General features: G+C 47.7%; 1 protein-coding gene across 1 annotated transcript in view; it reads left to right on the forward strand.

Moving 5' to 3' along the window:
- SLC38A6 (solute carrier family 38 member 6) overlaps nucleotides 1–24,039 on the forward strand; it is a 99,035-nt gene that overhangs the window by 68,221 nt on the left and 6,775 nt on the right. Inside the window, exons 9-13 of the mRNA XM_015422018.1 lie at nucleotides 13,670–13,735; nucleotides 15,896–15,949; nucleotides 17,964–18,043; nucleotides 18,716–18,816; nucleotides 22,603–22,727. Coding sequence (XP_015277504.1) covers nucleotides 13,670–13,735; nucleotides 15,896–15,949; nucleotides 17,964–18,043; nucleotides 18,716–18,816; nucleotides 22,603–22,727 — 426 coding nt within the window. The remainder of the gene's footprint in view (nucleotides 1–13,669; nucleotides 13,736–15,895; nucleotides 15,950–17,963; nucleotides 18,044–18,715; nucleotides 18,817–22,602; nucleotides 22,728–24,039) is intronic.

Consider the following 24,039-nt stretch of genomic DNA (forward strand, 5'->3'; position numbering starts at 1 on the left):
GGAGGAGCCACGGGAGGAGGACACTGCTGTGTTGGAAACTGTTGGGGAGTGGGGGGGGGCTGCCCTGTTGCCTGTTAGGGAAGGGAGAAACTTGCAGGGAAGGGACTTTCCCCCTCATTTGCTTCCCCCCCCCGGGAGTCTAAGCATCCTTCCCTTTCTCTCCCCTCCCACTCCCTCTGGCCAGGCCGATGCACTCTGTCGTTCTGTCGCTGCTGTAGTGCCGTGGCTGCTCCCCACCGAGCGCCCAGAGGAGCAGGCTGAGGCAGCGGCAGCAGCAGCGGCGATAGAAAGAGGCAGCAGTGGGGACAGCTGGAGGGGCACCACTTCATTGTTTCAGGCATTGGCTGAGGGGACAGGGCACGGCCCAGCTTGGCTGACACACCTCCTTCCCTCCCTTCCCTCGCCGGGTGAGGTAAAGGCCGGCAGGCATCAGTCGGCGGAGGGGGTGAAACGAGCGGCAGCTCCCAGAGTATCTTGTACGTAGAGCACTGGCAGCCATGGCAGTTGTCCTCGAGGCAGCCAACTACTTCTTCTGGCGTTCCAAACGGCAGCGGCGGCAGCTTCCCTAGGGCTCTCCAGCACATTCTCCCGGCTTAGTATGTGCGTTCTCTGCGCAGGCGCTGTTAACACTGTTCTACATTTTCGCCATTTGTAACCTTCGCCTTATGTTTTTTTTAAACTTTTAGATTTTCCTGCACACCTGGCGAGTGGCTCACGTGTGCAGGATAATCTCTTTTCCCTCTATGTGCTGTCTGTCTCCGGAAATAAGTATCCGCACACAGGGGCACAGTTCGGAATTAGATATATAGATATGGAGCAGAGGTCCATCAGTGGCTATTAGCCACAAGGTAGAGATAGGGGCTCTGGGGCAAGGGATGCTCTGTCTTCTTGGTGCTTGGGGGGGGCAACAGTGGGAGGGCTTCTAATGTCCTGGCCCCACTGGTGGACCTCCTGATGGCACCTGGTATTTTTGGCCACTGTGTGACAGAGTGTTGGACTAGATGGGCCTTTGGCCTGATCCAACATTGGCGTCTCTTATGTTCTTACGTTCTTATGTACAGCTGTGCTGGATCAGAGCAATGATTGGTCTAATCCGGCATCTTTTTTGTGTCCAGGGGGCACTCAGCTCCCCTCCCCAAACACCTACAGGCATTGCAGGGAGACCCAGAGCCTTCCTCCCTTGCTGCCCTCCCAGATTACTGCCTCTGAACCCGGAGGCTTCATTGAAGACATTTTAATCCCATGGTTCCCCCCCCCCCCAATTTGGCCATTTCTACACCCTGTGGCAGTGAGTTCCACAGGCTAATTCCTTTTGAGTAAAGGAGTATTTCCTTTTCTCTGTGCTGAATCTAGTGCCCTTCAGCTTCACTGGATACCCAAACTGTGAAGGGAAAGGGAGAAGAAAAACTTCTCTGCATCTACTTTTCCCACCCCATCCGCAACTTTCCAAACCTCTCATGTTCTCTGTCCCACCCCATCATCTTTATTCTAAACTGAAAAGCCCCAAATTCTAGTGTTTCCCCGTAAGGAGGTGTTGCCTTCAGCTCCTTGAAAGAAGGATTAAAATGTATGGAGTAAACACACACAATTAAAAATAATAAAAATGACTGTGGCTATCTGTCCAGAGAGGTTTGGCAATTTCTTGCAAATACGGGAGCTCTGAGGCACTCGAGAGTTTCCCTGTCTGCACAGGAATTTGCTTCTGTTGAAAAGGATGGAGCAATCTCCGGAGTGAATTGCTGACTTTGCCCCTGTTGCCTTAGATTTCTTCTTTTGTGCACATATAAGAATCATAGGAGCTGCAGTGGCTCAAGTGGTTAAGACGCTGGACTGCAGGCTGTGGAAGGTCAGTAGTTCAGCAGTTCGAGACCCGGGTGCACCGCATGACGGAGTGAGCTCCCGTCTCTAGTTCCAGCTCCTGCCAACCTAGCAGTTTGAAAGCAAGAAATTGCAAGTAGATAAATAGGTACCACTTCAGTGGGAAGGTAACAGCGTTTCGTGCGCCTTGGTGTTTAGTCATGCCAGCCACATGACCACGGAAACGTCTTCGGACAGCACTGGCTCTTCGGCTTTGAAATGGAGATGAGCACCGCAACCCTAGAGTTGGACTCGACTGGCTTTCGAGCAAGGGAACCTTTACCTTTACCTTTTAAGAATCATAGGAGGAGGAGGAGATTGGATTTATACCCCGCCCTTCACTCAGAGTTTCAGAGCGGCTTACAAAACACAACAGACACCCTAATAAATAAAATACTGGAAACAGCTGAGATGGATAAGCTGACTTTAATTCTTAGAGGACACGATGAAGGAAACTTTGAAAATACGTGGGCAAGATTTGACAAATGGTCGGAAGACTCTAATAAAGACATAATATCGACATATAACTGTATTGGGGAAAAACTGTAAAAAACATTTTCAACTTTAAAGCAAAATATCTGTACAAAAACATATGGTGATAAAAGTGGACAATATGTAAACAGATAGTGTACGAGGTAACATGCTGGATGTAACAAAGATGTATATGAAACCCCGCAAAATTGTATGTATTTATGTTTGTCCAGGGCTATTTTTGGGCAGGAACGCACAGGAACGGAGTTCCGGCTGGCTCCTGAGTTGGCCACGCCCCGCAGGAATTCATTAGCATAATAGGCCACACCTAACAGCAGAAACTCATTAGGATTGGCTACATTGGTTTGTGTGGCCTAATGCAAATAAGTTCCTGCTACAAAAAAAGCCCTGGGTTTTGACAACAAAGTAAATAGAATAAGAAGCAAAAGATGGGTGTGGCAACATGGGGTGTGTGACCTAATATGCAAATAAGCTGTGATGTCAGGGGTGTGGCCTAACAGGCTAATACTTTCTGCTGTTGGGTGTGGCCTATTATGCTAATGAGTTCCTGCTGGGCTTTTTCTACAAAAAAAGCCCTGTGTTTGTCTTGTTTTTGTTTGTTTGACTATAAAAAATAAAAAAAAATGGGGGGGGGGAACAGACACCCTGTGAGGTAGGTTGTAAAGGGCCATACAAGCCATCTAGTCCGACCCCCTGCTCAATGCAACATCTACCTAGAGCATCTGGCAGGTGTTTGTCCAGCCACTGCTTGAAGACTACCAGGGAGGGGGAGCTCACCACCTCCCGAGGCAGCAAATCTGCTTTAGTGTACTCCCCACCCCCATATTAAAACCTCCCCCCATACTTAACTTTTTGATGAAATCAGTTCCTACGTGCAAGATGAGGTGAGAAGAGCCGCCTTCCCTTAACTGTAATTGGTGCAGCTGTGTGGCCCTGAGAGTGCAAAGGTCAACCAGGTTGCCCCCGCTGTTTTGGGATTCTTCTAAAGTCAACAACACCCATGATGCAAATGGCCATTTACGCACACTCCTTTGGGGTATCTTGCCCAAGGCGGAAGATGAGAGTAAATACCACCTGCTGAGGAGTCTAGCTTATTGCACAACCTTGTGGTTTTTGGGAAGGGGGGGGGGATTTCAAAATTACAGATGATTTTGAATGCCTCACCCCTAGTTTGTCAACTCAAAAAAAATCACTTTCCCCTTGAGCGAATTGAACCTGTGATTCTATGTTTTTGCACCACCTCCTGTGTCTGCATGCTGATTTATTTGCTGTCAAATTCACTTCATTTTAATAGCTGGATTCAAATCCAGTAGCCGCTTAGAGTATGAGCTTTTGAGAGTCAAAGCATCGATAAAGGGTGCTTTCGCTCTCAAACGCTCATACTGTTATACAAATAGATTCCCAATCAAAAAGAGAAGTCAAAATGAAGAGGAATGTTCATTGATTTTAATTGCAATTCAAACACCTGAAAACAGGCCGAACTTACCCTATCAAAAATTGACTGCTTTCTGAACAGTCAGGAAATACATGAAATTTTATACTTGAAATGACATAGTCATGAAACAGAGCATGGTACACAGTATATGGATGGATATTACACTACACAAGTATTATTACGGTGATAAGTGCGCTAAACTAAATAATACAGTACTGCAAATATCAGAAAAGATATGCTGTTCAAATAAGTTAAAATGATACGCTTTTTTTTACACAAATAGTCAGTTTCAAATAAACAGAAGTGGTTTTTAATGAAGCAAATGATGTTAACGATGTGCTCCGGAATGTCCTGTATCGTTCCGACGTTCCTTCTTCTGAACAGGATTCTATCTACAAATAAACATTTACAACAACATTCAGAATTTAGAATTGGCTACAAAGGACAGTGCATCATTTGAGTAATAGTTCACTCATTGGTCAAGTATAGAGAAAGGCGTGCCTACATGATATCTTAAAATGTTTATTTGACCTAACCTGAATAGTATTAGCCAAGGATTCTTCATACCCAAACAAAGGTGTTTTTCTCCGATGTGAAGCTAAAATCCTTTTTGACCCAGACACTGCAGAGTTTTACCGTAAACAACTAAAAACCGTGAACTCTGTACCTATCTTCTATACCAAAAGAATGTTGTTTTCTTGTCTGCTAGCATCAGCTACAAAAAAAAAATCTAACCTACAAGACAAAGTCCTACATTTAGTAGGCTTTCATCACATCCTAATAAAATCTTACTTAGGAGAAAAATCTGTAAAACCAGAAAAATATGAATAATCAGAAAGAAAGAAAGAAATCTTTATATTCCCATTCATACAATACCTCAAATACCTCCTTGGTCTCTAAAGCGCTACTGGACTGGGGTCAACGCTCCCTCTAAGCTGTGGAGTCTTGTGAGCAAAAATTCTACTTTGTGAGCTGCTGGCATTAAAGTTGTGAGCGAGCAGTTTGGCTACTGCATAAGTTAGTTGGCTCTGGAGCCATCCCTTCCTGAGCTAGTACAAAAATATGTGAGCTGGAGGCTTAAAAACTGTGAGCTCACACTAACTCAGCTTAGGGGGAACACTGACCGGGACCTGACTGTTTTACTGCAGACCAGCACGGCTACTCCTCTGCAGCTATCTCCATTTTTAATGTTGATTTGCGAATCTGACATATAAACGGTGAATAAATGCAGGAAAAGAGCCAGCGGGTTCAGAGCGCCAGCGGCGAAAACACCCGAAACCAAAAGCCTCACAGCAGTAACATCTGAAAACGAAATATTCGTACTCCCCTTTTAATGGCTTCAGTTGAGCATCAGCACACTAACGAGAGCCAGTTTGGTGTCGTGGTTAAGTGTGCAGACTCTAATCTGGGAGAACCGGGTTTGATTCCCCACTCCTCCACTCGCACCTGCTGATGTGACCTGGGGTAAGTCACAAGTTCTCTCGGAGCTGTTCTCTCAAGAGCAGTTCTCAGACCGCTCTCTCAGCCCCACTTACCTCACTGGGTGTCTGTTGTGGGGAGGGGAAGAGAAAGGAGTTTGTAAGCCGCTCTGAGACTCCAAGTGAAGGGCAGGGTATAAATCCAATCTCTTCTTCTTCTTCTAACGAGGCATCTCATACACTAACCGCCCTGTGTAAGTACTACTAATAATTCTTTTTTTAAAAAAAAACAATTGTAATTGTTTATTTGAACGTTCCAAGGTATTTCATCTCAAATAGGCACAGAAAACTGTGGAGATACGTGATTATTTTTTAAAAAATATGTTTAATTGGGTGTTTTATTTTGCCCCTCCCGACCAGTTGTGACTCTGCCTGGGAATGTTAAAAAAAAAGGAAGTAAACAAATGAAATAATTGTTACTCGTATCGGGGAGGTGTTGATTTGCCCCGCCCCACCCCTACTACCTTGGCAGAATCATTTTGCTGAAGTTCAAAGCCCTTATTTTGGATGCCTCGGCTTGCATTGACTTGCAGGCAGGGTGTTGGAGGTATGTGCCCGTTTTGTGTTTCTTCTCTTTAAAAAGGGGGGGGAAAGAAAGAAAAGATTAAAATCGTATAAAGGTGACTCAGCAGAGAGGCCATCAAGACAAGCCATTAAGGAACTGAACTGTGTGATAAAATCAAGACTTCAAAGCTGCTGGGGCTGGGGGAGGTGTTGTCTGTTGGGAGCGGCCAAAATATTTCCATGAAGACCTGGGTGATGCTTATCTTCTGCAGCCTGCTGTGAAGGGAAGCAGCCCGGCCTCCTTGTAGGTGAATTCCCTTGCTTCAGTAAGAACATAAGAAGAGCCCTGCTGGATCAGACCAGTGAGGGTCCATCTAGTCCAGCATCCTGTCTCACACAGTGGCCAGCGAGTTCCTCTGGAGGGCCAGCAACAGGGCAGAGAGGCCGAGGCCTTCTGCTGAAAAGAACATCAGAAGAGCCCCGCTGGATCAGACCAGTAGTCCATCCAGTCCAGCCTCCTGTCTCACACAGTGGCCAACCAGTTCCTCTGGAGGGCCAACAACAGGGCAGAGAGGCTGAGGCCTTCATCAGAATATAAGAAGAGCCCTGCTGGATCAGACCAGTGAGGGTCCATCTAGTCCAGCATCCTGTCTCACACAGTGGCCAGCGAGTTCCTCTGGAGGGCCAGCAACAGGGCAGAGAGGCCGAGGCCTTCTGCTGAAAAGAACATCAGAAGAGCCCCGCTGGATCAGACCAGTAGTCCATCCAGTCCAGCCTCCTGTCTCACATAGGGGCCAACCAGTTCCTCTGGAGGGCTGACAACAGGGCAGAGAGGCCGAGGCCTTCATAAGAATATAAGAAGAGCCCTGCTGGATCAGACCAGTGCTCCATCCAGTCCAGCATCCTGTCTCACATAGGAGCCAACCAGTTCCTCTGGAGGGCCAACAACAGGGCAGAGAGGCCGAGGCCTTCATAAGAATATAAGAAGAGCCCTGCTGGATCAGACCATGTCCAGCTCCATTGAGCCAAGCTGGCCAGCTCAATGATTGAGGGGAAAAAGGAGGAGTTTTCTTATGAAGTTGAAGCAAGTTCTGGTACCTTTAATCGCCTGTGTGGCTGGAACCCAGCAGACATGGTACCGTCGGTGGAGCTGAGTGGGTGTGGACCTGGTTTGGGGTTGCCATCCTCCCAGTGGTACAAGATGTTGAGGTAATCCCTTGGTGGCACTGACAAGAAAAGTTTTGGCACTTATTGCAGTTTTGGAAACCTCGGATCGACCACCCACCCTTAATCGGATGAATCCTTGAAGCTTGTATTTCACGATTTCCCACAAAGAAGCTGGCAAAACAGGCATTATAGCTGGCCCGTTGGAGTCATATTTGTGAGCCTTGTGTAAGCACAGAAGATAAGTCGGCTGACAACCTCCGTCGCTTCCGGTTTTCAGCAAGGTCAAATCACAGCAAGGACACTTGATGGTTGGAATACATGTCGTTCACTTGCCGAACGAATGAATGTGACCATATCAACAGTTTGTAAGGGACACTAAAAGGCGGTTGAATTTTTGATACACAGAAGTTGAGATATTAATTGCATCATATAGATTTAGTTGTCCATACAAATTGCAATTTTCGTCATTCCTCACGGTGTAGTTTTGACAACCTCCCGGTGGTGGCTGGAGATCTCCCGGGATTACAACTGATCTCCAGGCGGGAGAGATCAGTCCACTGGGAGAAAATGGCCGCTTTGGGAAGTGGACTCTATGGCGTTATACCCCACTGAAGGCCCTCCCCTCCTCAGGCTCCGCCTCCTCAGGCTCCACCCCCAAAATCTCCAGGTATTTTGCACCCTGTAGCCGGCAGCCTTCATCTGGTTAGTAATTTGAGTGGGATCCATCTGAGAGCAGAGAAATACACAAAATAAATTGGTAGAGGGCAGGTGTGTTGGTCTGCAGTAGAAACAGCTAGAAGAGAACTTGGACTCTCCAAAGTTCATACCCCGAAAATCTCATTGGTGTCTAAGCTGGTACTGAACTCGAATTTCTCTCTCTTTCTCTCCCTCCCAAGTTAGGAGCAAAGAAAAAAATATATGCGTGTGTGTGTCATATAAATAATGTATCCTTTTATATTAAAAGAAATGTCGCTTTCCAAAAATAACAACCAAGGAGGAGAAAAAGAAATCTTCTGTGTAAGAATACCATATCCCCATTTGCCGCACTGAAATTCCGGGAGGTGTTTTGAGCACAGCTTGGGTCCCTGAGCGAATCGTTTCCTTTCGAAGCTGGCCAGATGCCGCATTGCGATAATCCCTGTGCCAGCTACTGCACAGACAGCCGTCTCAAGCAGATACTCTTAAATTTAATCCAGATCCAAAATCTTTACTGGACACATGGAAGCAATAGTTTGCACTGACTGTTATTTTCTACCGTTGGCATCGAGGGCAAACTTTCGGTTCTTATTTTTGCCCGAGAGAAAAAGAAACGTAATAAAATTGGCTAAAGAAATCTGAAAGGCCGAGCGCCGAAGAATAGATTCCTTTGAATTATGGTGCTGGAGAAGACTTGTGAGTCCCCTGGACTGCAAGAATCAAATCAGTCAATCCTAAAAGAAATCAACCCTGACTGTTCCCTGGAAGGCCAGATAATGAAACTGAAGCTCAAATACTTTGGCCACCCAATGAGAAGGGAGCACTCACTGGAGAAGACCCTGATGCTGGGAAAGACGGAAGGTCAAAGAAGAAGGGGACGGCAAAGGATGAGATGGTTAGACAGTGTTTTCGAGGCAACGAACATGAAATTAAGCAAACTCTGGAGCACGACAGAACACAGGAGGGCCTGGCGTGATGTGGTCCATGGGGTGACAAAGAGTCGGACTCAACTGTGCAACTGAACAACAACAACAAAAGAAATCTGGCTTGGGCCAGAGAGATCACCATATCCTCCCTTGGCCACTGATTGCTTGCAATAATGTGTTCCCCTGCACTTAGAAGTGTTCTCGAGTGAGCCCGGATCTTTTAGTGACACTGCGGGAGTGAACAGCACGGTTTGGCAATCGGTATGGATCCAGTCAATCATTTCCTCAAACAGAGTGCTGTCAGGTTGTTAACTTTTAATCCATGACCTCCCGCCAGCATTATGGAAAATAATATAATAATGAGGTTAGAACTTTAGTAGAAGAAGAAGAGAAGAAGAGATTGGATTTATACCCCACCCTTCACTACCCGAAGGAGTCTCAGAGCGGCTTACAATCTCCTTTCCCTTTCCCTCCCCACAACAGATAGTGGCTTTGAGGTAGGTGGGGTTGAGAGAGCTCTTTCGAGAAATGCTCAGTGAGAGAACAGCTTCGAGAGAACTTGTGACTGTCCCAAGGTCACCCCGGCAGCTGCATGTGGAGGAGTGGTGAATCAGACCGGGTTCTCCCAGGTTAGATTTCATGCTCCTAACCACTACAACAGAAGGGAATAGTCTGTAGAAGGGAACAGTCCCAGAGGGCACCATTTTGGGCTGCCATTTCCCCGCTGGCTCACCCATCTGGTAGGAGCAGATATGGCATGAATGGGGAAGGGGGTGTGTCAACAGCATCCCGGTGTGCTGATGTCACTTCCTGTGTGCCCAAAAGTGACATCAGCACGTCGCCAGGGACACTGCAGCATTTCAACAAAACTCCCCCAGTGATGCACTGACATCACTTCCGGGTGCACGGGGAGTAACATCAGCACACCGCCACTGATGTCATTACGTAGCTGACGAGGGCCACCACTGTCGGTAAGTCTCACTGCCAGTTGCCAGCCCTAGCATCATTATAATGGAACAGGATTGTAGTCCACTACAGAAGAGCCAAACCTTCTCAGAAGGTAAACTAATTACAACAGGAGACTTGAATACTGATATTACAAAGAATAAGAATATCAAGCTAGGGGAATGGGGAATGTAGGCAATCTAAAGGCTGGTTTGCACATATGTGGTGGGAGTGCAGTGAAGTAAGGACATTCTGGTTAGAAATGATTAAATTTATAAGGAAGGTAGCTAAAATAAATTTAAATATAGATTTCAACTTAATGCTGACAAGCACAATGGGAAACTCGAGTTTGGATAAGGAAGACCAAGCCCTAGTTAAGGCCATGATATTGGCGGGGAAAGCAACTATAGCTTTGGGCTGGAAGGATAAAAGTAAGTGGACAGCGGAAATCTGGCACAGCTATCTGTTTGATTTTATACAGTCAGACATGGTGGCAGCCCTGCGCAAGGAGTCATCGTGGGAAGGGAAATCCACTGAAATTTGGAAAAGATGGAAGACCTATCTGGAGTGGATATCCAAGGAGGGAAGGGAAGACATTCAGTGGAAGATTCTGACTTTGCGCCCATGGCTGGAGAGAAAAGACTAAGGACTACACGAAGATAGGGAAGGGAGAAGGGAGGGAATGTTGTACATATTAGATTCCATGTCAGAAATGAAGTCAAATGAGGAGGAAAAAACTGTAAGATGCTAAATAATATGGATTGTAAAAGGGATGGATAAAACCAATAAAAATAATTAACGGGGGGGGAAGGATTGTAGTCCACTGCAGTGCGTTTCCCACAGTGATTATTCTTGCTACCATCCTTTACTGCGTTGTCTTCTGCTCACGTTGATGGAACTGGGGTTGGGAAGCTGATCGCTCTCCGGGACAGTCTTGAAGAGGGGAAGTAACACCTGAAGAAGGCTTATCTTTCTTTTCTGTTTGTCTTCTTTCTTTTTTTTCTTTTTTTGGTTTTGAATAACTTTTATTGAATATCTAACAATAGGAAACAGGAGGATTCAGGCGATGTTCCTCATACAATATAACATAGGGTAACATAGAGCTGCGGTGGCTCAAGTGGTTAAGACGCTGAACTGCAGGCTGTGGAACGTCAGTAGTTCAGCAGTTCAAGACCCGGGTGCCGCAAGACGGAGTGAGCTCCCGTCTCTAGTTCCAGCTCCTGCCAACCTAGCAGTTCGAAAGCAAGAAATTGCAAGTAGATAAATAGGGACCACTTTGGTGGGAAGGTAACAGCGTTCCGTACGCCTTGGTGTTTAGTCATGCCGGCCACATGACCACGGAAACGTCTTTGGACAGCGCTGGCTCTTTGGCTTTGAAACGGAGATGAGCACCGCAACCCTAGAGTCGGACTCGACTGGCTTTCGAGCAAGGGAACCTTTACCTTTACCTTTTTAACACATATATATATTAGCAGAAGCACAATAACAGTATGAAACATGGTAACAGTGACAACAATAAAAACCAGATCAGTGTCAAACATCACAAATGCAAGGTCATGTTCGAATTGCATGTAGCACCAACTCAAGGCTCAGTGGATAGCTAGTAACGACATGCAGTTGTCTATGTCTTGTATACTACTTGCTTTATTGGAGGCTTGAAGCTTATACTCCATAAAAGGCACCCATTTCTTGAGGAGACTAGTGCGTCTTACCGAATTCGATTGCCTTTCTGAAATTGCATCCGTAATTTTATCTAGGATAAAGTAATCCAAAATTTTCAGATGCCATTGCTGCACCGTGGGGGCTTGCGTCCTTCTACTTCGTGGCTATAACAGTTTTTGCCGCGGTGATCAAGGTCATAATTAAATTCTGTCGTATTTTAGGTACATTTGAATCCTCCCAGAGGTTTAGGAGAATAAGTTCCGGGGTTTCCCGAAAATCACACAGGGTCATTAGCTTGATCTCTTTGAGTACCTGAGACCAGAATTACTTGATTGTTTGTCTTCCCACATTCAACCCTTCCTCTCACCAGTTTGGTGAGAACTCGGTTTGGTTCCCCATGCCTCCACATACAGCTGGTGGTGTGACCTTGGGTCAGTCACAAGTTCTCGCAGAGCTTTTCTCTCAAGGACAGTTCTTGAGAGAGCTCTCTCAGCCCCACCGACCTCACAGGGTGTCTGCTATGGAGAGGGGAAGGGAAAGGAGATTGTAACCTGCTCTGAGACTCCTTCGGGTAGTGAAGGGCGGGGTATAAATCCAATCCTTCTTCTCTCTGGGTAGCATACATGGCAGTTCTGTCCTTGCTTTTTACCCCCACATGTGAAAGATTTTAAGCTGAAAGAGGAAGCATTTTCAGAACTACTGCGATGTCTGCCGGGAGCCCACCAAACCCGTATCACAGGCACACACACTATTCACCGCCTTTCCGACCGTTGTGGTAGCTTTGTTTGCATCCACGTGTACCCAGGCACATAGTGAATACACACACCACCCCTGTTCATGCAGTATGGCAACCACAGATGTCGAGAGGGTCGCTGGTTACTGCAGTCTTCCATAGCATGCAATCGGTAGGCCCATGGTATGAGTCACTGTAATGAGTACAACCGAAAAAGGGGAGAAAAACACCACCCTGCACGAGAAAGTAACCAAAAGGGTTGGAACAAAGAAAAAGAAAAAAATAACTATGCTCATCATGCAAATGTACGAAATATTGTATATAATTTAGTAATACATTCAGAAGTGCTAGATGGCCATCTGACAGCAATGCTGATTCTTTGAATTTAGGCAGATCATGAGAGGGAGGGCAGGAAGGGTTGCCTCAGTGCTTAGTTCTCATGGCCCTTTCTTACACGCCCAGGGAAATGCTGATTGGGGTCAGGAAGCCATTTTCCTCCAAGCCAGTTTGACTGGAGATCCTGGAGGTTTTTTGTCATCTTCTGGGTGTGGAACAGGGGTCACTGGGTGTGTGTGGGGGGAGGTATTTGTGAATTTCCTGCATTGTGCAGGGGGCTGGACTAGATTGACCCTGGAGTTCCCTTCCAACTCTATGATTCTATGCTAAAATATCCTTTAAAAACAACAATCCTGTGGTTTAGCATATAAATACCTAATCCCAATATAAAGACAAATGTCCGTTTACATAAATCCAAGTTTAAAAGTACATGTGCAGGAACCAATGCCAAATACGTTTTGTTACCAGGTCTTCCTCAGTGGTATTATTCAAACTGAGCACTCCATCAATTTAACAAAGACATACATATAACTAATCATACACAGAATGGACACTGAGATGTTCACCCATGGAATAAGTAGGGTCAAATGTTCTTGTGATCCAACGTTGGCAACCCATCAAGATGTAAAATGTTTCCTTGGCCCCTGGATCTTCTTCGGTCCAATCTGAAACGCCCAGCGCTCCAGTGGAGTGCTCAGGTACAACTAGAAAAGAAGAAGCCCTTGTGAGTCACTGCAGTGTCTGAAAAGGACTGTTGTGACCAGGGGTCATTTTGTAGAAAAAGAGGTGCAGGAGCTCATTAGCATCACTCATTAGCAGAACTTTATTTGCATATGCCACACCCCCTGACATCACCGGAAGCGTGTTAGAAGGCAACACCAACCGTTCAGGCTCCTCTGGACTGTTTTGCATTGCTAGCTACTGGGGGGGGGGAACATGCAGATATGTCCTCGCAGAGGAGGGAGAGCTTGTACCTGAATAAAACTTGGTCTTAAAGGTGCCACTGGACTGTTTTGGGTTGGGGAGGGCTCGGCAACTTACCTGGCTGCTTCTTGCTCTGACTGAGGGCTGCTGGGAGCAGGGGGTGGGGCTTGTTGCATGTTCCCGCCCCCTGGGCTCTTTACTGCCGGAGCTCCGCTCCTGTGCGCTCCTGCAGGAAATGACCCCCGGTTGTGACTGTTCTAAAAGTGGGAATTTGATCCCAAGTCACCCCAGTCCGAGTCCAGCACTGTCCCCATGGCAACACACTGGCCGTTCCTTACCAGTCCCTGTTCAAAAGCATTATGAGAACTCCATTGCTCGGGAAGAGATGCTCTCTGCGCAAGCCATTTTCCGTTCTTTTGCTGCAGTTTCTAGCAAGGGACAGACGTTTGGAATAAGTGTGGCACGCGCTGCTCAGTCTCGCTTGCAAATCATTCACGATACCTTCTCTCTCCAGGTCATCGTTAAAAAGTGGTCCATTCCTTGCCCTCTCCCACAAAACGTTGCTGTGGAGTTCTTCCAGGTAGGTAAATTATTATATCTTTGTGAGTATATTGTGTGTTATGTATGCCTGGAAGTCATAGTTGACTTCTGGCGACCCCTAGTGGGGCTTGGACATTTCAGAGAGGTGTCTTACTATTGCCTGCCTCTGCGGCCCAGCCCCTGGTATTCCTTGGATGTCTCCCTTCCAAGTACTTTCTGGGGCCGGCCCTGCTTCGCTTCCAAGATCTGACAAGATTGGGCTTGCCTAGGCTATCCAGGTCAGGGCTAGGTAGGTAAAGTATTTTGAAATCCTTCCTGAGCGTTTATAGTCTTACCTGTTAGTGCTTATTCATCTCAGAAGCGCTAACTACCTCATGGCCTCCTGCAGCTGAGTGATTAGACGGTTTTTAATGAGTCTGAACTTTTACTTACTTATTTTATTTTAAACATTTCTGCCCTGCCTTTCCATCCAATCCAAGGTCCCCAAAGTGGCAAGCGATGAAACGTTAAAACAAAGGATTAAAACATTGAAAAGCATTTGAAATACAAATATGTATCAAATGTTTAAAACGAACCAAAAAAAATACCACATAAGCACACACACACGGAGGAGGACTAATGAGAGTCAGTGAGGGAATGCCAAGCAAAACCAAAAAAAGCCTAAACCTGCTGTTAGAAGACCGCTATAGAGGGAGACAGACAATCTCCCTGGGGAGAAGTGGAAGGGGCTGATCTCCCAGGGGAGGAAGTTCCAAAGTCTGGGCGCCACAACAAAGGAGGCCCTTTCTCAGGTTGCCATCTGTCTAGGCATAGGTGGCGGGAGGACCCGAGGCATCTCCAACGTAGGCTTCCCAAGTCCCGCCCCAGAGGCCCGTTCCCCGCCGGCGGCGGATCGGGCCCCAGGGGGAGCCCCATCCCGACATGCGCGTCACCCAGAAGTGACGTGACCACGCCGGGCACGCTCGGGGTGGGGCCACAGTCATCCGAGGGAAAACTCTATGTTCTCCAGCCGCGGCGCAGGAGTCCCCCGGTAAAGAGATATTTTGACTTCGCAATCCTACTCCAATGAGAAGAACATAAGAACATCAGAAGAGGCCTGGTGGATCAGACCAGTGGTCCATCTAGTCCAGCATCCTGTCTCACACAGTGGCCAACCAGTTCCTCTGGAGGGCCAACAACAGGGCAGAGAGGCCGAGGCCTTCATAAGAACATCAGAAGAGCCCTGCGGGATCAGACCAGCGGTCCATCTAGTCCAGCATCCTGTCTCACACAGTGGCCAACCAGTTCCTCTGGAGGGCCAACAACAGGGCAGAGAGGCCGAGGCCTTCATAAGAACATCAGAAGAGCCCTGCGGGATCAGACCAGCGGTCCATCTAGTCCAGCATCCTCTGGAGGGCCAACAACAAGGCATAGAGGCCGAGGCCTTCATAAGAGCATAAGAAGAGCCCTGCTGGATCAGAGCAGTGGTCCATGTAGTCCAGCATCCTGTCTCACCAGTTGATTCAGAGGGCCAACAGCAGGACATAGAGGCTGAGACCTTCCCCTGATGTTGCCTCCTGGCACTGGGATTCAGAAGTTGACTGCCTCTGAATGCGGATGACCCAGAGTAGTCAGGCAGGTTCCTATAAGAGAAGGCAGTCCTTCAGGTATGCTGGCCCCAATCCATGTAGGTCTTTAAGGGTCAATACCAGCACCTGGATATGTGCCCAGGTGCAAACTGGGAGCCAGCATAGATGGACCGTGAGTGGAGTGGTGTGGTCCCTCTGACCCACTCCAGTCAGTGTTCTGGCCACGGCATTGTGTTGCATGAACATTCCGGGTTGAAGCTGTCTTGGAGCCACGCAGCTGTCTAATGAGGGTTGCAGAATTATGCAGTGGTGGGAGGGAACTCATCCTGGTGCTCCTTATGTCAGATCTGATGTCAACTTTGACTCTCAAAAGCCCCCCCCCCCCCCCCCCCCCCCATTCTGTTAGTCAGTGAGGTTACCGGCTCAGTGGGGATTTGAACTCGAGTCTACGCATTTGGGGTCCAGTGCTTTAACGACTACACTACACTAACTGAAACAGGATGTGCTGTTGCACGAGCAGGCTTTGTTATAGTCACTTGCAGGGCTTGGAAATAGCCGTTTTAAATAGAATGTGATGCAAGCAAATGAGATACACTGCGTTCCTGTTACATTTTGTCGTTTGCTTTACATAGGTTTCGAATTCTACTGAAGGTTGTAAAGCAAGACTCTTCAGCTTTTCTAAGGAGGTAATCTTGCGTCTGTGAGTGTTTCAGGCCTGTCAAGTCTCTTCCAACTATGAATTAATGACCTCCAAAATGTCACCTCTTGCAAACTGAAGGCCGTGGCTTCCTGGATGGAGTCCATCCTCCTCAAGTTGGGCCTCTTTTCCTGCCGCCTTCAAACTTGCCTAGCATTATTGTCTTTTCCAGGGTGTCTTGAGTTCTCATAATGTGACCAAACCACAATAGCCTCAGTTTAGCAGTTTTAGCTTCTAGAGAGAGTTCAGGCTTGATTTGATTGAGAGAGGTGATCTTACTGGACAGATAACAGAAGGGTTTAAACCCCTTTGCTTTATAAATTTTTTTATATTTTATTGCATTTTTTCATAGAATATGATTCTATGATTCTATGAGAAAATGCAATAAAATACTAATTTTTAAAAAAAGTTGGAAGGGACCTCCAGGGTCATCTAGTCCAACCCCCTGCACAAGGCAGGAAATTCACAAATACATCCCCCTACACACCCTCAGTGACCCCTGCTCCATGCCCAGAAGAGGGCAAAAAACCTCCAGGATCCCCGGCCAAACCGGCCTGGAGAAAAATTGCTTCCTGACCCCAAAGTGGCGATTAGCATTTCCCTGGGCGTGTAAGAAAGGGCCACAAGAACTAAGCACTGGGGCAACCCTTCCTGCCCTCCCTTCTCATGATAAAAAAAGAGATGATCTCATGATCTCGAAAAAGAAAAAAAACATAACAAGATGGTACAATGTTATATAGCACAATAACAAAGATAGGTCTATAATCTGTAAGTTAGCCAGAGCATATAAATGCTAATGTGGAAATATACAACATGCAGTAAGTAAATCATATTTGCCCTATTTTCACCATGTTGAACTGTATACTCAAGGTACCTAAATATCTTTCAAGATTTACCACAAACAAAGAGTATCAATTACAGCAGGCACATCACCATGTTCTGCTAGGTATCCCATAATGGGGAACCAAGTCGCCACAAAGTTAGATGAAGATCAGGGGTCATTTCGTAGAAAAAGAGGTGCAGGAGCTCATTATCATAACTCATTAGCATAACTTATTTGCATATGCCACACCCCCTGACATCACCGGAAGTGTATCAGAAGGCAACACCCACCGCTTAGGCTCCACTGGATTGTTTTGGATTGCTAGCTATGGGGGGGGGGGGGAACGACAAGTTTTGCCCTGCAGAGGAAGGGGGGGGGGGGAACATGCAGATTTGCCCTCACAGAGGAGGGAGAGCTTGTACCTGAATAAAACTTGGTCTTAAAGGTGCCACTGGACTGTTTTGAGCTGGGGGGGGGGCTCTGCAGCATACCTGGCTGCTTCTTGCTCCGACTGAGGGCTGCTGGGAGCAGGGGGTGGGGCTTGTTGCATGTGCCCACCCCTTGGGCTCTTTACTGCCGGAGCTCCGCTCCTGTGCGCGCTCCTGCAGGAAATGACCCCTGATGAAGATGATTGGGAGGTAAGAGGTGATATGTAGTCAGTGATTTTGTCCATGATATAAAGGTCCCATAACGTTTTGTGCTGGTGCGACAGGTCTGGTAGTGCTTTATCTTTCCATCGTAAAGATGGAACTTTGCTTTGAGAGTAAACCACTGTTGTTCAAAATGCATTTCTTTGAATGGTTGCGGAGCAGCAGCATTCATTAACCCTTTTAAACTCTCAGAAGCGGCCGGCACTAGTGGGGGAGTCGAGATCTGAAAGTCTGACGTGGTCCAGCTCTTGAGGGGGAGATCTGGGGCAGGTCCATGCAGGGCTCTTTTTGTAGCAGGTACTCATTTGCATATTAAGTGACACACCCCTAATGTAGCCAATCCTCCAAGAGCTTACAGTAGCTCCTGTAAGAAGAGCTCTGTAAGCTCTTGGAGGATTGGCTACATTAGGAGTGTGTGGCCTAATATGCACAGGAGTTCCTGCTACAAAAAGAGCCCCGGATAGAACTAAACATCAGAGATCACAGACACGGTTTCAAGCATGTCCTTTCTTTCTCTCTTTCCCCCCCAGAGCGCATACGTGATCCCGATCATGGCTTTCTCTTTTTTGTGCCACACGTCAGTGTTACCCATTTACTGTGAGCTGCAGAGGTAAACGGACTGGGCGAGGGCGTACGGTTTTCAAAGCGTAACACAGCAGGGAGATCTGATTTCTGTTTCGTTTAGCATCGGTTGTGAATATGCTGAATAACGAGGAGGTGGTTTCTCTAGCCTACTGAGCATTGTCACCCTTTGCATAAGCGCTTTTCTAGAGCAAGTCAGCTGCAGGTTTATCAGAGGAACCCACTCAGCATTATGCAGTTTTCAAAATTCTGAAAGCCCCTGTGGCTGTGAGTGGTGTAATCCTGCGAGCTGGATCATATGGCAGCTGCAAACTCACATGAGGTTCGGGGGGGGGATGTGCAACTCCCACAACATCAATGGAACTGGACTGTCTCTAATTCAGTTACGGGAGGGTAGCTGTGTTCGTCTGTCTGTAGCAGTAGAAAAGGAGCAAGAGTCCAGGAGCACCCTAAAGGCTAACAAAATTTTTGGCAGGGGAGGAGCTTTCGTGAGTCAAGGCTCACTTCCAAGGTGAGTAGCCATGTTAGTCTGTCTGTAGCAGTAGAAAAGAGCAAGGGTCCAGTAGCACCTGAAAGACTAACGAAGTTTGTGGTAGAGTATGAGCTTTTGTGAGTCGCTGCAGTTAGGCCTGCTATGACATCCCTCCGACTCCTTCTAAAGTCTTCAGCGAAGCCGCGTTCGTGTTCTGTGTTTTTGCAGTCCGTCCAAAAGCAGGATGCTGAAGGTCGCCAACACTGGAATCGGTCTGAGCTTTTTAGTGTACCTTTTGTCTGCGCTGTTTGGATATCTGACTTTTTACGGTGAGTGTAATTCCAAGGCATTCATCCCTTCTTAAAAAAATTGGTTGGCCCTGCATTCCTCCGTGACCCACACTTTTGAATACCAGTTGCCCGGCGTTCCTGATTTTGTTGATCTTCCTGGGGCTGCAAAGACAGCAACGGGTTGGTCCTTCTTTTGGGTCATTCTTACAAATCATTATTTATTATGATTATTATTACTATCATTACTACACTTATTTAGATATTGTGGAAAACCATGCAAAATTCATAGGGAAATTAATTTTACAGAAGAAGTTGCAATTCCTTGAAACAGCTAAGCAAGGCCCGAGCTGCCGGGCGTGGGTGACATCATTGCACAGGGCACGTCGCATAGGGGACGCGCTAGCATTTTTTTGGGGGGGGGACTCTATGGTGACCATAGAGTTTTCCCCAAATGCTAGAGTGTCCCCCACGCAATGTGCCCAGCGTGATGACATTACCTCCGGGTGACGTCATCACTGTGCGCCAGAAGACTCCAAGAAGACTGGAGCCCCCTGCCGGAACACAGTAAGGACCTGACAACCCTAGCTCCACACGTTCAGGTGACTTTGTCTACGCAGGTTGGCCTGCAATCCACAAATGTTTCAATTTGAGCTGGGGGGGGGGGATGTCTGAAAATAAATGTCATGCAAATCCATCCTAACTTCATTTTAGGCAAACATTTTTTTCTTATCTGGCAGTACATTGCCGTATAATATATATGGATGGGAAACCTGTATTCCCCCTGAAAGTGGATTAACACAACCATGTTTTCCAAGTGACAGTCACCGTTATTTCAAATCCATCCAAACTGGCTATCGAACACCGCATCCTCCTGGAGATGTATGTTTCCCCAGCATGTCTCAATCGCAGCTGTTTGTGGCATTAAAGCTCCCCCTAACGAGTCCGTTACGGTGCTTGTGTGAATCCCTGCAGGCTTGCTTTCCCTTGGGCCAGGTCTCTGCACTCCTTACACCTTGGTGGCTTTCTTCTTTTTCAAGGTCCATCAAAATACTGCAGAAAGCTGGTGGGTGACCCGCTTAAGGTTGTCACTTAAGGTCAGTTGATGTCCTGTAGATTAGAAGCCAGTTGTTGGTCGTGCGAGTGTTCATTTTTGCTCGCCTCTCCCCCCCCCCGTTTGCAAAATAATGCTGCGTGGTTTTCTTTGTCGGAGAATGCTTTTCAGCCCTGCATTGCTCCCCCCCCTCCCCTCCCCTCCCTTCCTCATATTATTATACTTTCAATTCCTGGTACAATGCATATATGTCAAAGAGAAATGTTTCTCTCAACACTTCCTTCCAGAACTGTGGATTAATTTTTAGCCCCCTGGGAACACGATTGCGTCGTGCGCGTTTCATAACGCCTTAAATGTGTGACTGTCCCCTAGCTTAAACGTTTGTTTTCAAATCATCCAAGTTGCCCTAGGGCAGGGGGTCCCAACCTTTTCGAGCCCATGGGCCCATTTGGAACTCTGAGGCAATGGGGTGGGCGCAGCACAAAATGACTGCCCGGAAAAGGCTGTCGCGGGAGGCGGGGCCAATCACAAAACGGCCGACGCAGCTTCGTTTCAATCACACCGTGAAGATTCCCGCGCTGTGGGGGCAACTGCTGCCGAAAGCAGTGTTTTTAAAGATCCGCTCAGCCAATCCAAAGCCTTGCTGGGCAAAAGCCCCACTGGGTACCACCCACTTTCTAAAAACACTCGGCGGGTGCTGGGAAAGGGGTCGAAAGGCACTGTGGTGTCCATGGGCATCACATTTGAGACCTTGGTCGTAGGGGATGCACATCCCTGTGGATCTTCCAAAAGCTGATCAGTCTACCGTGTATCTTTTTGTTCTGGATGTATCAGCAACAGCCATGTTATATCCAGATTGCTGTCCTGTGGAAAGCGCCTTAATTCCTACTTCTTGGAAACCGACCGCACCCCCCTGCTATAGATTTCCTGTTTCCCAAGTATTTGTGCTGTTTTCTCACATGTCGGTCATTTTTGTGACCCCCAGATGTGCCCGATGAATTTTCACTAAGTTATGCAATGACAGCATAGTAGGAAATATGGCGAAATGAGAGGGATCTCTGGAGGCGAGGGGGAGAGTATTTATGGAGAGGAAGTGATCTGGATATAGACCCTCCATCACTAAGGCTCCACCTGCATCCCCTGCATACATGCCTAGGCTGCATCCACACAGAGGCTTTTCTCCATCTCTGCTTTCAAATGGCCTTGGGGTTTGGGAGGCAGAGGAGGGAAAGCAAGGCCGTCAGATGCGAAGCTGCGAATTTTCAAAGGTGACACCCATCTCTGTGCCCGTTTCCTTTCATCAGGCCCTCGTGGCCACCATTTAGCCCACTGTGCCATCAGAGGGCATTTTGAAAAAAATATTACTGCCCTATAGCAGAGGTCATTGATGTTTTTGAAGCCGCGGACACCTGTGGAAGTATGACACGAGGAGGTGGAGCCAGTCACAAAATGGTTGCCACGGGAGGCGGGGCCAACCACAAAATGGTTGCCACGGGAGGCAGGGCCAACCACAAAATGGTTGCCACAGGAGTCAGAGCAAGTCACAATATGTCAGGGATTGCAGTTATGCATAACTCCAATAGTAAGCCTTCCAACGTGTCAGTCACAAGCATATCCTCCAGCTGTGGTGTCAGTGGCTGCCAAAGCAGGTTTTTCCCCCCCTCCAAATCTCTGCACAGCCAATCAGAAGCCCTGTTGGGCAGAGATCTTATCTGGCCCTGCCCACATTATAAAAACACTTGACTGACCTTTTTGTTGTGTTGGTGTATCCCCTCCAGATTTATCAGTTCATATGGTTTCTGGCAGGAAGTCCTGTAGGGGATGGAGACTGCAGACACCGGGGGAGGGGGGTAAAGTGCAATGGGCACAAAAAAAGCATGCCTAGGTTTCCTAAGGCTCCCCAATGGCCACCTAGCACAAACAGTGTTAATTCCACCCCACCCCGCCCCGGGGTTCCAGGTGTGTATTTTCGTGATTGATGGCGTGGGGGGGAGGAGAGAAGAATTCATCCATGTGGCTTCAAACAGGCCAGCCTATTCGAAGTATGCTTACATGCTTCATTGCCACACCAGAGAGCTCTGTCACCCTGGTGGCTGTCGCTCTGGTCATTGACCAGTTTAAACATGACGCTGGACTTACGTAAAGCCTCAGGGTTTAACTTTTCTGTCCTGCTAGTTTGAGAGCCAGTTTAGTGTTGTGGTTAGGAGTGCGGACTCTAATCTGGGAGAGCTAGGTTTGATTCCCCACTCCTCCGCATGCAGCTGCTGGCTGACCCGGGGTCAGTCACAAGTTCTCTTGGAGCTGTTCTCTCAAGAGCAGTTCTCAGACCGCTCTCTCAACCCCACTTACCTCACTGGGTGCCTATTGTGGGTAGAGGAAGGGAAGGAGACTGTAAGCCACTCTGAGACTCTTGAGTGAGGGGGGGGGTATAAATCCATTTTTCCCTCCTCCTCCTCCTCCTCCTCCTCTTCTTCTTCTTCTTCTTCTTCTTCTTCTTCTTCTTCTTCTTCTTCTTCTTTTAGACCCAAGACTCCCTGAATGTATCAAATATTTCCCTGCAGTTGCCCATCACCAGAAAAACCACCTTTCGGGAAAGCCTGTCCAATCTTGCCTGTGTTTTCTCCTCGCTCTGGAACCTCTGATAAAAATGACAAAGAAGTCCAGGATGCCCCAAAAGTTCCCCGCACAAAACAGGCAATGAGCGTAGGGGTGGCTCTCTGATAATTCTAGTAACTTTTTTGGGAGGGAAATATACACTGTTTTTTTGTTTTCAGACCACGTGGATTCCGAATTGCTGCAAGGATACAGCCGATACCTGCCCCACGACACCCTCATCACGACTGTCAAAATAGGCATCCTCCTGGCCGTGGTGCTGACGGTGCCCCTAATCCATTTCCCTGTAAGTACCGCCTGAGGCTTGGTTGCCGGCCCGGGAAAATAACTCTGCTAATTCTTTGCAGGCCCCACCATTTCCCTCGAGCGGGTCCCATCCATCCATCAAGCAGCCGAGGAGGGGCCCACACGGGTTTCCGCCGACGGCAGCAAAAGAATGGGGGGGACCCCTAAAACCGCTAAGCTAATTCGTGCTTTTCTTTCAAATCTAGTTTTTAGATTTGAGCTGACTCGCAGCGTCGCTGGCTCTTTTGCAGCGCAGGGGACGCCCAAAATTCATTTGGTTCGATTCCCCCCCCCCTTTCATGTTTGGTTTTCAAGCAAGCGTGATGCGTTCCAAGAGTGGATAGGAGTCAGCAGAAAAGCAGGTTTGCTTAATGGTTTCCCGTGAGCTCAAAACAGGTTTGCTTTCACACGGAGCCTGCTTTTGAAGGTTTTGTTTTCTTGAAACCGGGATCGTGGAAGCCACCAAACTGCTGCTGGTCTCAGCCGGTTCTCCTCTTGGAATCCCTGCCTATATTAGGGCCAGCGCCGCCAAGATGGGGGAGAAGTGGGTACAGAATTCCCCAGATCTCGATGACTCTGGCGGGGCCTGAAGAAGCCAGTCTTCTCACTTCATTTTATATATATATTATATATTACAAAATCTGTACCCCAGCCTTCTGTCCTTACAAGGACATAAGAAGGGCCCTGCAGGATCAGACCAGTGAGGGACCATCTAGTCCAGCATCCTGTCCCACACAGTGGCCAACCAGTTCCTCTGGACAGCCGGCAACAGGGCAGAGAGGCCGAGGACGTCCCCTGATGTTGCCTCCTGGCTCTGGGATCCAGATGTGGAGGTTCCCCTCAGTCACGAGGGCTAGACTTATCCTCCATGAATCTGCCCAATCCCCTTTTAAAGCTGTTTATTCCTGTGGCCATCACTACATCTTCTGGCAGCAAATTCCACATTTTAATCACGGTCTGTCGTAAAGTAGTATTTCCTTTTGTAAGTCCTGAACCTACTGCCCATGGAGGGCCACCATCTAGGAATGGTACCTCAGGTCTTCTTCAACTGTGCCTAGAAGCCTCTCTGGGAATCGAGGTCAAGACGCTTAGCTGCAGACTGGAAGGTCGGTAGTTCAGCAGTTCGAGACCCGAGTGTGCCGCATGACAGAGTGAACTCCCATCTCTGGCCCCAGCTTCTGCCAGCCTAGCAGTTCGAAAGCAAGACATTGCAAGTAGATCAATAGGTACCACTTCAATGGGAAGGTAGAAGAAGAGAAGAAGAGATTTGATTTATACCCCGCCCTTCACTTGGAGTCTCAGAGCGGCTTTCA

Source organism: Gekko japonicus, unplaced genomic scaffold (assembly GCF_001447785.1).
Source record: "Gekko japonicus isolate JY-2015 unplaced genomic scaffold, Gekko_japonicus_V1.1 scaffold166, whole genome shotgun sequence".
Classification (NCBI taxonomy): domain Eukaryota; kingdom Metazoa; phylum Chordata; class Lepidosauria; order Squamata; family Gekkonidae; genus Gekko; species Gekko japonicus.